The sequence below is a fragment of the Aquila chrysaetos genome, chromosome 1, assembly GCF_900496995.4.
Source record: "Aquila chrysaetos chrysaetos chromosome 1, bAquChr1.4, whole genome shotgun sequence".
Classification (NCBI taxonomy): Eukaryota; Metazoa; Chordata; class Aves; order Accipitriformes; family Accipitridae; genus Aquila; species Aquila chrysaetos.
The window spans coordinates 30743276-30758049 of NC_044004.1; the positions used below are offsets into that span (position 1 = coordinate 30743276).

Consider the following 14774-nt stretch of genomic DNA (forward strand, 5'->3'; position numbering starts at 1 on the left):
ATCTCTGGCTTGAACAACGTGGAGCAATGTGAAGAAGCAAGCCGAGCCTACATAAATGCAATGGGACGTTTTTGCTGTAAGCAATATACGACATAAAGCAGACTGCTGGTCCTGATGTAAAAGGTGGAGCAACCCTTTCTCTTTCAAAACACATTTGCTCCTTTGGATCAGAAGTCAGGCCATACTGTGACTTTGGGTCACCTCCCTGTGTCAGGGGAGATAAACAAAACCTAAACGAGGTGCCTGAAGCCAGTTACTATCCCAGCTCGTTCACTAGCGTGTGGCACGGGGCTCACGCTGCTTCCCTGTGACACCGGGCAGGGGGCTGCGTAACAGAAGTCCTCACTCATCTCTGCATACCTGCAGTGCAACCACCAAGGTGCTTTGCAAGTACAGACATCAGTCCGCAAAGGCTCCTTTACCTTGTTTGTGGATGTAGACCCAGGCCTTCTCCATGCCGTCCCGATGTCAAGCAGGGGCCGGGGGTTTAGATCACCACAGGCAGAAGATTTCTGTGACAGCAGATCCTGGAAGATGGGAACACTCTTTGGCTTTTTGGTGTGAATGTTCTCAGAATAATCTTTTCATATAAAAAACCACCAGGTCTTTGAGTCCTTCAGGAGCTCGTCCACGTAACATGGAAGAGCGAGAGCAGCCAAGGGAGGTCCTGTCCCCATACACGAGGGCAGGAGGCCTGATGTCCTCCTGGGCCCCGCCTTCAGCGGAGCCATCCTCGAACACAAGGTTAAAAGGCTTCGGGTGTTTCTAAATAATTTTTTTTATTTGACAGCGTTGTTTTTTCTTTTTTTGCTTGGGGGGGGGGGGGGGGGGCGTGTGTTTGCTTGTTTTTAAAGCGCGGGCAGACTCAGATGGATCGGGCAGCGCCCAGGCAGCCCCACCGCCCCCTCGTCAGGGGCACCACGAAGCCGGAGCGGGCGGGAGCCGGCTCTCCGCACGGCCCGGCCGTGGCGGTGCACGGACAAAGCAGGTCACGCCGCTCCGTGCCTGCGCCCCGCCCGGGCGCCCCGGTGCTGTGCAAGGGCGGGGGGGGTCCCTTGCCCGGCGGGCAGGGGGAAGGCAGGCGGCACAGGCGCCCGGCGGAGAGGCTGAGGGCACATTTCTGCAGCTCCGCCGGGCTTCCCCTCGGCCTGCCCTGCCTGCCGCTGAACGGGGCTGCCTGGCGCGGAGGAGACCCGCGGGGGCGGCGGGGGACGGAGCCCGCGGCAGCCCGGCGGGGGCGGGATGAGGGGGGAGCCCGCGGCCGTTCGGAAGCGGCGGGGCGATGCGCGGAGCCGGGCCGCGGCGAGTGGGTGGTCTGCGCGGACGGAGGCGCGGGCTCTCCCCGCTGCCCCTGCGCCGGCCCGGGCCCGCTCCCGCAGCTGGGCCGAAGGCGGCCCGCAGACCGCTCTCGGCACATTTCTTCATTTCTCACTTGAGTGCCCTTCTTTAGTTCCCTTTCAACTGCCCACTTTATATCGGCTTCATTACACCACCGCTCCATTTGTAATGTAAATCGGGAAACTCAGGGAAGTTTTTCTTTTGGCCTTGTCTGCGGAAGAATACCGAGAGGTATTCAAAACGTATTAACACAAATCAATGGCACCAATAAAAGCAAAATCTCCTTAGCAACATAATCTTGATTGCAAAAGGAGAACTGAGAGCATTTAGCAGAACAGTGGCCCACATGGAATACGCATTTGTCTAGAAGAATGCAGCACAAAGCCTAAAAGAGAGATGCTGAAAAAATCCAAAATTAACTCACACTGAACAGTTACTCTTTTTTTCAAAACTACACAATTGGCTACATTAAATCTATCGTGCGCTTTTCTGCTCAGCAACATTGTATCATACCGCTTTGCAAGCCCAAATTACAACACCCGGAATGCTTCAGGGCGCCTGGCAGGAGCACCCCTCCCCACGCACACTTTTTTATACATGTGCACATCGAACACACACGCATCTGTATCGTCTACGTTATACACGGAGACATTATAAAGGGGCTGTTAAGATTTCCATACTAGAGTAAGCCAAGAGCTGTAAAATGTTTCGCACAAAGAAAAGCAGCTGGCTGATGAGAATCAAGACCGTCCTCGGAGCACCGGAGAGAGTAGGAATAGGTTTTGTTCCTAAGGTTCAGGTTAACCACCATTTCGTATCTGAGCATCTTAAAAACACGTCAATTACATAGATGGGAACGATTCCTTTCTGAACACATGGTGTCTGCCTTAACTAGAGGGAAACTATATCTTGTTTGAGACCACTAGTGTATTAAAAAAAAAAAAAAAAAAAGCATACAAACAGCTTCAACATTACTATTCAACCATAGTAGTAATACATATAATAAATCCTACCACCATTAGGGCTTGAAAAGTTTAAACTCCAAATGCAGACTTAATGAAAAGCCAGTTTGAAACACTTAAGGCAGGGAATGCCTCTAAATTTGGTAATTCTAGTCCTGGAGTCACCCAAATTATGCAAAAACATTTTCTCTTTTTTTTTTTTTTTTTATTTCCCCCCGATTTAGACTAAAAGTATCAACTGGAAATGAGAAGAGACCATTGTATGGTAAGGCAGAAGTCTGGGTTTCCTCTTTCTTTTTCTTCCTCTCCTTACCACCGCCGCCCCCCCCCCCCACACCCCCAACATACTGGATAGATGAAAAAGGGTAAGGCTTAGGAGATAGGTTAACAATTGTTTTATTAGTTTATAATACATACAACTTAAGAAATGCTTTAAAAAAATTTATATTGGAGTCCATTCCAATTCCAGGTCAGGTCAGGAAAAAACAATGCTGATGTATTAAATAATATTCTATAATTCAACAATAGATTAACTTCAGTAATTTAGCAGACATGGTTAAATACTCCTAAATATGCATATATACAATTGTGCAGCCTTAAAAAAAGTCCTTTTCTTCCTATCTTCTCCTCCCAAAGCCATGCGCCCTGTGAACACAGTACTGGCCTCTAAGCTTTCAGTCTCTCAGCCGGACTTAAAATAGTTGAAGAGGAATGTTACAATAGTGGAAATTGCAGCAACCCTATCTTTCTAAACTCTTCATGAGAGGAGGTGCCCAAAAGGCAAAATTACCATCAAGTCTCTCTGTAAATAGCAGCTTCCTTAATATCCAGTTCTAGGGTAAATTATTGCTTACGCATTTTCTGCCTGAAAAGGATTTTTAACATAGTCCAAAATATTGTTTTTAAAGTTTGCCTACTTGAAAGATAACATCCTTTCAGTGACTTATTTACCATTACTGCTTTGTACATTTAACAGGTTTTTCCTAAGCACATACAATCTGATGCAATTCTCTGCAAATTCTTTTAAAGCAGCATGAATTACACAGGACTAATTTAGCACACAACATTTAGGCACTGTTTTGTAGTTTACTGTTCTCTTTAAAATTTATGTTTGGAATTAGTTTCGTATTGACTGCCGTACTCAGTCTTTTATGGACACAAGAATCCAAGTTACACTTTTCAAATCAGGAACTACTCTGCGTTCCTTTTTATCTCACTGAACCAAACTGCTCACTGACAATATTAACAAGTAGGTACACTGCATATCCTAACAAGTTAGAAAGCCTGTTGCAAGCACAGAAGGATCAGAAATAAACATTTAGAGTAGATGAGCAAGATATTTATATTGGTACAACGAAATCAGTTTAAACATACAGCCACTAAAAATATCAGTTATATTGCATCAGGATATCTGACTTTTTGAAAAATTTCTAAACACGATTTAAAAAAAAAAAAAAAAAAAGTATTCACAAACCTAAAACACTGTAACAGAAAAAAAACCCTTCAGCTAACTACCAAGTCTAGTTTCCAACACAAGGCAAAGTAACTTTCAATGATGAAGTTATAAATGGGGAAGGGGGGAAGCATGTTTCAATAAACATTATTAAATCTACTATCTGCCCTCCAAAAGTGAGCATTTGTCAATGGTTCCCTTTTCCATAAAAGCTACAACTAACTGTAAAAGTCTCTCTTACTTACCTGAACTTAAATTATCCTAACTGGATCCTACTCCTAGGCCTTAGATATACTGTCACATGACAGGAGCTGTCTGACAAGTCAAGAATTTCCTTTGGAAACAATTAGCCATGCATTTCAGGCTCCAGCTTAGGAAAAGACTGTTCTGTACTCACTGCACAGCTCTCATCAGCAATTCCGTTTTGGTCTAGATGTTTTAAACTACAAAATGCTGAGTTTAGAAGGAAGCTTACCTCAAAATCTGCACAATAGCAGAACTGTCTATTAATTAGGGCATAACCAAAATAACAACACACTTGTTAAAATAAAAAAATGTAACAGAAATTAAGACAGTCTACATAATTACTGAAACGGATTGCTAGCTTTTACTTAACTTTCATTATTCAGTACCATTTCATTCAGTTCAAAACTATTTTCCATCAGACTCAAGAGAATTCCAAACCTAATCCTCGAATTCAATCGTTTGGGTGTTGCTTCTGCTAATTCCTATGTTTCATCTTTTACTTTACTCAATCTTTCCTAATGGTTTGTTGTATTTTCAGGAGTCAAGCATTTATGCAACTTTTTTCAAGAAAATAAATCTTAATGAAATAATAACAAGCTAAATGAAGTAGAAGAATTTTTTAAAAGGACATCTTCCATGAAAACAATAAAATGTGGTTTATAAAGGATGTATTACCCAGGTGTCATGTGGTAGAGATACACACACCAGCACAAGAAGTGTCAACATATGAAGTTTCATGCAAGGATACGTTGGTTTGGTTTTTTTTTTAATTTAAAAAAATAGTCTTTAATTCAGCCCATGACTGAAACATCAGTGTGCAAAAAGATGAAGTTCAAAAATTAAACTGCAAAATACTGTTACCAACAAAACAACCCAAATGGATATCTGTAACTAATGAAGAATAAAAGCATGATGTTTTCAGCAGTGAAATTTTTTGCTTCTAGAGTACTTCTCCCCTTGAAGTTTTTCTACTTTCTTAGGCAGAAGGATACTGTTTTCTCATTACACCAGTATCCCCTGACTCACCCAGCCTACAGAGAGAACTTTACAAAGAATAAACAGAGAAATTAAGAAGATAGCACCATTAGAAATAATCCCTCTACCCAAATCAGCAAAAAAAACCTTCATTTATCCTTATCCAACATACTCTGACATTCAGCAGCCTGATAATACAGGGTAAAGGGAGCTCTCATAGCTGTATATTGATAACATTCATAATGGTCATGCATATTACAATCAGAAGTTTTCTAGGGTGCCGTTTGCAAAGTAAGCCTTCATGCAGATAGGCATTCAGCTCATTAACTCCATTTTCGTATTTCCTATTAGTCCCTGAGAATTTAATATTTCTACCTACAATATGGCTATTAAAGGCATTATAATGATCATACACTTAGCTGTTTGTGATGGAAATGCAATGCGGCTTTAGGGAAAAGAAGCACAGAAATTACAGCAAATTAGCGGTGATGAATACAGATCTTATTTCTAAAATGCTTTCGTTTCATAAGCAAGGTTGCTGAAGAGCAACATAAATTATTTCAGACACGGATACAAAACTAGCCAGCGCCAGTTACCCTTAATAAGTCGCTACTATGAATCCAAGACACTTGGGGCTCTGAGACCTCTCTAATTGAGCATTTCCTTTACATAAAATCATCTGGATTTTGACCTAATGTAGGGTCATCATGATCCTTCTTTTAATTACTCAACAGCAGTGCTGGGAGAACTTAAAAGAACCAGGGATTTTCTTTGCTTAACAAGTCTTTTGCCTCTTCAATTAAAGTGATCTCTTTAAATTGTTCAGAATTCAAATGGGTTTTTTTGGTGGACAATTTGCATTATTGCCAGCTGCTCAAAAACCATAAGCTAGGGCTCCCAAAACAAGGGGACCAATTTAAAATTAAGACTTTGGGGTGGGGGTAGAGGGAAGGGAATAAAGACATGTTCTTTTTCTTTGCCTTCTGGCTTCTGAGTAGTTACAGATTGCATTTTAAAGCTCTTCCCTACAATCTCCAGGGCTAAATAATGACTTTAAAAAAAAAAAAAAATGAAAACTGACTTTTAAGTAAGCATATATCTCAGAGATAGAGTATTACATTTAAACACCACAGTCTTGAGATTTACAAAAAAGTATCATTTAACAAATTGATTTAGAGATTATAATTTACATCTAAGTACTGTAAAAAGTTTTTACAATCTACTCTGAGTATAATGGGAAATTTTAGATTTGCATACATAGTTTTATAAAATGACTCACCGAGCTATTACAAAAAAATTACTGGCTTTCTGTAACCTATCTCCATAAACATTTTAATTTCTGGTGAAGTTTGCCAATCACAGTAGAAACTTCAAATCATAGCTATTTAACAACAGATGAGCTCTACAGAATTCTTCATGTAGGGTCAGACAGAAAGCCTTTCTCCCTCAGGACTTATTTCTACCTATCACTGAAAGATTAAAAAACATTTATTTCAATTATATTACAGTAAGAAAGAAATCTTTATTGGCCAGTTAAAGGCCACTATATCTAAAAATAATAATTAGCTTTCACAGGGAGTCATTGATGCGTTTACCATTAGCTTTTCAGGCTAAAGGTGAAACAGACATAATTAGCATCATTTGTTAAATGATTAATATCAAGTGGGTACCTAACTCTTACTATTCAAAGAAACTGGAAACAATTAAGATTATTTGTAGAAATTGCTGAGTTGCAAGAAGCTGAACAAGTTAGTACAATGTAATATTTATTTTAGCAAAGACTAGGCTATGTCCTGGAAGTCCTACTATAGCTTCTGGCCTGCTCAAACTGTTGCAACTTCATTCTTTGCCAATTGGACAAAAAAAGGTAATATATGTCTTCTCACTAACACACAAAATAAATAGATTTAGTATTTTAGAAACAACACCAAAGGAAAATCCCGATGACTGCTGCAGGCATTAAATAGTTGATTAAAGTTCCTGCCATGTTCAATTTCTATCATTGTAATTAATCAATCGAAAGGGATTGTATGAAAATGTTTTATAACATTCTTACTAGGTGAGTGTAATACCTCATCAGGAGAGCTACACTTTTGAGCAAAACTTCTCAAGTTTCCTGGTTGTATTTTAAGTGAGACACATTGTTTTAATAAAATATCAGAAATGCTTTAAGAGGCAATTACTCTGGCCTCCTTGCTAATGGATTTGACTGTATTTGCTCAGAGATCTACTTTGGACTCCTATACTACAATTCTTAGAGAAAAAGTCATAGCTAAAATACAGAAATGCCTGCTAACCAAATAGATGACTGCACATGCACCTAGAAATAGACAAGATCTTAACCAACACTACGGCTTATATGGAAGCTTTACTAACAAGATATGCTTTGTAAACCTGTAAGCCACACTATTCACTGCTCTGGTTTCAGCACGTCACGCTCAAATTAGCTTTACTGTAGGTAGGTTTGGGTGCTGTTGGCAAGGTAGTTGTGGTGTCACAGAATGTAGTATGGAAAGTTTGGGTAGTAAACTAAGGCAAATAGCTCATGCTCAATGCGGTGCTGCTATGAACATATCAAGCCATATCCAACTTATCTCTCCACAATACCAGTGGAAAACTGCATCCATGACACAAACCTATCTGTACAGTCAACTGAGAATTTGGTAATAAAATCTAGGCCTTGTATGATTCAATATTGATTTTATTAAAAACTGACACTTGAAGAAATCAACATATATTTCTGGTCATCAGTATTTATCACCAGTTACCATTTCTGTTCAATTCCAACCTCTCCCCTGCACCTCCAACCTCCAAAACCTCAGCTGCCATCAATGTTAGGCTTCTCGCCTCCCTCTCAGACTGAAACTGGTCCAAGATTTTAACTAATACTTCTGGGTGAGAGGAGGAGTGCTGCAGACCCAGATTTGTACTAAAGAAGAGGCTGAAATTGATTTTTAAAAAAAATTATAAGCAGTTACTTTGGAGAGAAACCACTGTGCGACCCAGAAGATTGAGGCAGCACAAAACTGGTATTTGTTATTTAAACACCATATCCCGTCAAGTCAAGGAAACACACATGTAGGCTTGTATGAAAAGCATAGCCGAGCTATTTTCAAAGTAAACAGTAGGAATCCACAGCCAAAAGCTGATCAAAGGATGAGTTTGGGGAACAGATACAGAAGGCTTAGATTTAAGAAAACTTAAACTTTCTAGACCACTCCCACTATCAACAATTTAGGAATATAATACTCACTAGAGAGTATTTTACAGAGAATAAATATTTTGAAGACATAGAAAAATAGTTCACAGCATCAAGGTACCTGTAATATATTACCTTGAAATAAAACTTGTATTTAAAAGATTAAAAAGAGAAGATTGTTCTTGTAGTGGTATCAACTTTTCATTCATACAAATATTAAGCAGAGTATATCTGGTTTTTCATATATTCACATTATTGCTTGTTACCACAACTGTACAAGGAACGTATTCTTAACTTACATTAATGTTCATGTACAGTAATTTTAGATACCTAACACAAATTTAAAAATATGATTGAGTTGCAATTAAAAAAAAAAAACAAACAACCTATGTGTGAAGATATGTACAACTAAGATATAAGTAGAAGAAACAAAATACAACTGGCCTGACCCAAGCATACATCATATATCCAGTTTAAAAAGTCTTATACTGATGCAGAAAATAAGCTCTGTAAACCAAAATGAGCAGAAGCAAGGGTGCAATAAATAATTATCTAACACATTTAAACTTACACTGTTGTCCAGTGTACCCTGCTTTGATTATTTTTAATACACAGCATCTGCATTTGCATCTGGAACTGTACTGTTCAAGACTTCTTCAATAACTTTTTTCTGCTTATGTGGCTTTAAAACAAACAAACGAACAAAAAAAAAAAAAACCCTGAAAGGTCCTCTTGGACAGTAAGTTTTACTAAAACAAGTCCTTCTGCACCTCTGTGTACAGGATCCGGTAAACAGTAGGAATAAAGCTGATACATGGGCATTAGCCTGAATTAAAACAGCTACATTATAAACTGCAATACTAATATATTTTTGTGATCTTGAGTTCTACTAATCAGATGCATGCAATTCTCTCAGCAATTCTTCTAGTCTTAGTAAAATAATTCTATTTTGCTGCTTTTTTTTTTTTTAACCTTTAAATTAGAACTTTTTCAGAACCAGCTGACAGGACTTCACCATGAAAAGCACAGAGATTGCTACTAATGCAATGACATTTGGGTTCCAAAAAGCAGTTTCAGAAAGAACTTTATCTCCTTCTTTTGTTGGAAGAGGTTAGCCAACATCCAAAAACGAAATAAAAATAGTTACAATTGACAAGTCACTGACAAAAATTTAGGAAGATCTTACTTCAGCATGTAAATGAATGATTAAAAGGACTTACACAATGTACAGTCAATCAGTTGTGTCATTTTGGGATAAAAAAATACCTGCTCACTTGTATACCATTTTCAGCTGTGTATTTATAGTAATATATATATGTACACACACGCGCGCGCACACATATAAAAGACTCTTTGAAAATCAAGATACATTAATAAACAGAAGTAATAAAAGTAACAATAACTTAAGTAGTAGTTAACATTTGCGTGAAATTACTTTGCGGATTTTGACCAACTGCACTTAGAACATGCTCTTATTTCAAAAACAAACAAACAACAAAATAAAACAAAAAAAAAAAAACCCAAACAAACAAAAAAATGAAAACACCACAAGATTCTGTAGAACCAATGCTATGTCACCACCAGGAGAGCACCAAGCAAGGCACCATTGGAAAGACAACATACTTGAATAAGTCTCTATAAATAAATCAAATGCTAATCTGGTCGAAAAATCGGTGTCTTTGGTAAAAATTCTATAAGGATGACCTGTATAAAAAGAAAACAAATATATATTAAATGGAAGATGGCAGCAATCCTATTATCTATTACAATGATAATTCACATGCCTTTTTTTTTTTTTTTTTTTAAGTACATTAAGTTGTGATGATGATGATGATCAAATATCACAGTGCTTTTCTTACGTAGGAGACCTTTAGAAAAGTCATGTTCGGTATAATTGTTATGGGGTAGAAAATCAAAACTCTTGAAGAATCAAATTCAATTGGAAAAGTTTGCCTACCAATACCTAACACATCTAAACAAACTGAAATAAGCTACTACATAATTATTCTTTAATATAATTCATTTACTTTACTAGGAAAAAATTATGAAAGAGATAAACACAGTTATGTAAAAAACCACCAGAAGGCACGATGTATGCAAAGTTAATTTTCAATTACTCATGCAATTCCCTCTACTTCAAAATTTTTTCCACTTAGTATAGGATTCTAAATCATGTTTCTAGTTCAAAACTCATACAGAAAGGTGTATCAACCTTTGCAGAGTTCCCATGTCTAACAAATCTGCAAGTAGTTAACAAGAAACTTGACTAATGCTTTTGCATGATTATTCTTATGGTCCCGATTCAAATTTGAAACTATGTGTTTCTGAGCTATGTATATATAGTAGGGTACACTCCAGAATACAATCCAAGTATTTATCCTACTTCAAATAGAAAGCTTAAAGAAAATGTTCACATGTGCGTTTTCTTTCTTCAGCGAGACAGTCATAATAGAGCAGCGTGACTGTATTCATAAACAAGTAAATGCATGTGGTAACATATCTAAGAATTTTATTTACTTGTAAGGGGAGCATGCCTTTCTAAGAAGCTAAAAAAGAATTTCTGAATGGTTTTGATTGTAAAGGAGAACACAACTTGGCTTCTTAAACACTTCTATCTCTGATAGGATACTGAACATCAGAAAAGAAGTAAGTCTGATTTTATTTCTAAGGTAAACACTTTTGAAATACTCAATGTCAAATTCAGGTGTATAAGTTTATTTTTAGAGATTTTCAGAAGAGACTTATTTTCAGAAGTGATGCAAACTGATCAAAATCCATTGATCACTGACACGAGTCAACCACTGGATGTTTCAGATATACCAGGCTTCTGATATTCAGGCAAGGTTTCAAAAAGGGAGCAAGAGGTAAAGCTGGAACATTGTGTTTATGCCAAAGGTGTAAGACTATCTTGTCTGTCTTTAATTTATTTAATTAGTTATTTTATTTAGTATCTGCAACAGTGGATTTAGAACATCAAGTCAGCAAAGCACCAAGTTTGAGGTACAAGAGTCTGATTTAAATCACCTGTTTTGAAAAAAAATTGAGGATAAGTGTTTATTATTTAAAATTAAATCGTGAACACAACAATAAGGGCAGTTTTTAAGATACTAGCAAATCAGTTCACTGAAAAATCAGAAAATAGTACAGAGAAGTTTTGTAAAAATTTTCTCATTAAATACATCCAGATATTAGATGTTTCACAAATTGAAAATAATATCTTCAATATTTATCCTGTAAAACTACATGCTCATGCTTACATATTATTAATATAAACAGGTCAACTGATTTTAAATTGTATTTAATAGAATGAATGTTCATCTGTAAATGTTGCTGGATAATAGTATTTACAAACTAGCATTGCATGTGTTTTTTTCAATTGAATCTGCAAAACATCAGATGTGACAAGGTTTTCCTGTAGAAACGTGAAATAAAAACCCCTCCATTTAGGTAAAACTCAAATCTACTTTCTGAAATTTGCTTTATTCCATTTTCACTCAGATCTCATACATCTAAACCAAAAAATGTTGTAGAATAGATGTTACAAAAAATCTACTTATTCAGTGAACTGAATAGAGCCATTCTGTAAAAAACATTTCAAAGATCTTGTTTCAGGCTAGAAATAAGATCTAATGTAGAAACAGGAAAAAGGAGAAGACTAAAAGAAAAAGATTATTTTAATATAATTTCCAACTAATTAATCACTTTTAAATTTTTTCATATGCATGATAGCTTTGTTGTTTCAAAGTACCATGTAATGAAGGATCACAGATAAGTTCAAACTAACACAGTAGATATTTCTCAAAGGTTAATCTTTATTTTAAAAAAGTTAACCCTTCCTATGGCCTACTTCCTAGAGCATTAAAAGAAATTATGCAAATTCTAATGTTTCTTACATTTTAGCAGCTTAATTTCATCCTATTCTATGTACCTCCAAGATATTTTGAAAATGGAAATAAAAACAGCACCAAAAAAGAGCAAAAAGGTTGCAAGCTAAACAAGCTGAAATCCCGCATTGGACATCATTCATTTTAAACTGCATATAACTTCTTGCTGTGTATTTCCAAGACAGGCTTATGGAGTCTCAGTCAAAGGCTGATGTAAGTTAAAACTCCAGAGACCGAAAAATTTTAGTGACACCAATTGGAGGGAGATAAAGATACTTTCAAGACAGTTGAGGTAAGGGGCAGTTAAAATCTAAAAAGGCTAAAGGTTTCTTAAGCTCCAACAGCTTAGTTGAAAGGTCTTCTTCCATACTTTTAGACTTGATTAGCATTATATAAAACAGCCATATCTGACTTGCTGCGTAACCAAAGTTGTGGTTATTCTTTATACAGCATCTAAAATTTCACACTCCATCAGCACATGTTCAAGCTATTTTATCTTGGCAATTAATTTATTATTTTTCAGAACACAGTGAAGCCTTGTTTTCAAGTCATTCATAACTTTATAAATCAGTCCTGCACATGAAACCATGCATCTGTGAACCGTAGAAAATCCTTGCACTCAGGCGATTAAGCTCCTGACACCTTTACTGATTAATAATCATGAAAAGAATAAGATCAGAAGCAAAATAAATGATCATTTAATAGAGAAACTCACAAAACAGCCCTTTAACTTACATATTCCATCATGTTATTCGTTTCACATTTCCTTTTGCTTAGTCTCCAATGCAAGCACAGCTAGACAAGGAGGAAAGAAAAAGAAGAAAAATGAGCTGTATTTTATTGCAGCACACAGACTAGCCCATTTGTCCACCTTTCATATTTTTCGTTCAACAAAAGCATCTGTTTCCATACTGTGCAATTCAAACTCCAACAGTACGAAGCTGCTCCCTGCGGCACTCACCTTGTGGTATAACCTATTGTTTTCCCATTCTAATAACTTCTCAATCGATCTTCGTGTCTGGAAGACAAATGAGAAAGAATTTTACTCTTGACTGGTTTTAGAAAAACTTTGTTTTGCAGCTGCTTTTGTGTGAAAAGGAGAGAGGTACAGGACAGTGACTGAGTACAGGGTGGTCTGTAGTACTATCAAAACTTCTCGGGTATTAAATAGTAACTAGAACAGAAACAACTTTTTATGACACCCAAATAACCATCTTCAACCATTTTGGAACAAAAACTGTTCATATATATGCTTTCTGGTTCTTATAGCAGTTATAACTTTAAAACCACAGAAATTTCAAAGTGACCTAAGTATAAAAGCAGGAACACTGCTCCTTCAGTATCAGTGGTCTAAATGCACTGCTTCTAAGAAGGTCAGCATCTAAACTGAGAAATGTTGCAAACTACTTTGCAGTGCTGTAGGTCAAGTACAAATTCGCAACACTCTAAACAAAAGAAAAATTTTTGTTACTTTTATATCCAGATTTTAGAGACTGAAAACCAAATGCAGAAAGTTACAGTAAACTGCACAATTGAATATTACCAAATCTGTGATTTGTATAAAGAGCAAACCCCAATATTTAAGATTCTAAGGCAAAGTTTTACTGCCTATGTTGTCCACACTTGACACTTCAGACAGAGAATCCTGAAAGCTGTTCTGCATAGCTTTTTAAGATTTGCACGCTAGTATTAAAGGACATTCTGTGCTATAAAGTTTCACAGCATTTTGAATATAATTATTCAGTTATATTTACATTTGAGAAATACATTCTGACATTTATGGTCATTTGACTGCCAGAATATATACTGCTTAGCTCTAAATGGGATTTGCTACTGACTATGAATAAAAAGAGGATAATTCATGGTGCCAGGTGTTAAGATGAGACCAACAGAGCTGCAGGTGCAAAAGGACGGAGCAATGACAAGGATCAAATACAACTTAGTGCAGCTGCAGCTTCCTTACAAGGCAGAGAGGGGTGAGGGGAAGGGATGAGAAAGCATCTTGCTGTTATTACTACAAAATACAAGTACTGTAAATGAACCTTAACAAATCAAACTAAGTGCTGTCACAAGAAACAAGAATGTCTGAGTAAAATAAAAATTAGACAACAAATTATTCATTTCCCACCAAATATTAACATCTTTGTTTTCAAACATCAGTTTCTCTCTAGTTTAATACCGAAGTGGTTGTGGGGAAGCATATCTAAGCATGTACTGTGGTCACATGATTAAAAATTAGATCATTGCTATCTATGAGTAATCATTACACTGAATTTTTATTATGTTTTATTTTAAAAAGCACAAGTCAAGGAATTATCAGAAGGTGGATGTGCCAGTGACTAATTTATCACATCAACTGGGAATTGAGTATTTTGGGGGTTATTGTTATTATTATGTTTTTAAAGACAGTGCCCTTTAACAATAATCAGTAGACCTCACTTGTTTCTTTGTAAAGATAGCCTTTTAGAGTCTGCTCTCCTTTTAAATGAAAATAGGGCAGCAGTTATGGTCACACTTTTGTTAATTTAGTTGCCAGTCAGCTCCAAATCAAAAGAAAATAAGGCTGCAGAGTGTAATTAACATTCAGTTCAGTCGTTTTGTCCCTTGTCTAGCCCCCAAGCTTTGTTAAAATTGCCATCTGAATGCTGAAGGCTGTAGGGAAATCGATTTGATTCTAATCGCACCATGAAAAGAACATGATCTAACTGCTTTCAGCC

General features: G+C 36.9%; 1 protein-coding gene across 1 annotated transcript in view; it reads right to left on the reverse strand.

The window, feature by feature from the left end:
* Window positions 1-2680: 2680 nt before the first annotated feature.
* CHIC2 (cysteine rich hydrophobic domain 2) overlaps window positions 2681-14774 on the reverse strand; it is a 32799-nt gene continuing 20705 nt past the window's right edge. Inside the window, exons 4-6 of the mRNA XM_030013528.2 lie at window positions 13019-13075; window positions 12793-12852; window positions 2681-9877 (exon numbers count right to left, since the gene is read on the reverse strand). Coding sequence (XP_029869388.1) covers window positions 9827-9877; window positions 12793-12852; window positions 13019-13075 — 168 coding nt within the window. The 3' untranslated portion in view covers window positions 2681-9826. The remainder of the gene's footprint in view (window positions 9878-12792; window positions 12853-13018; window positions 13076-14774) is intronic.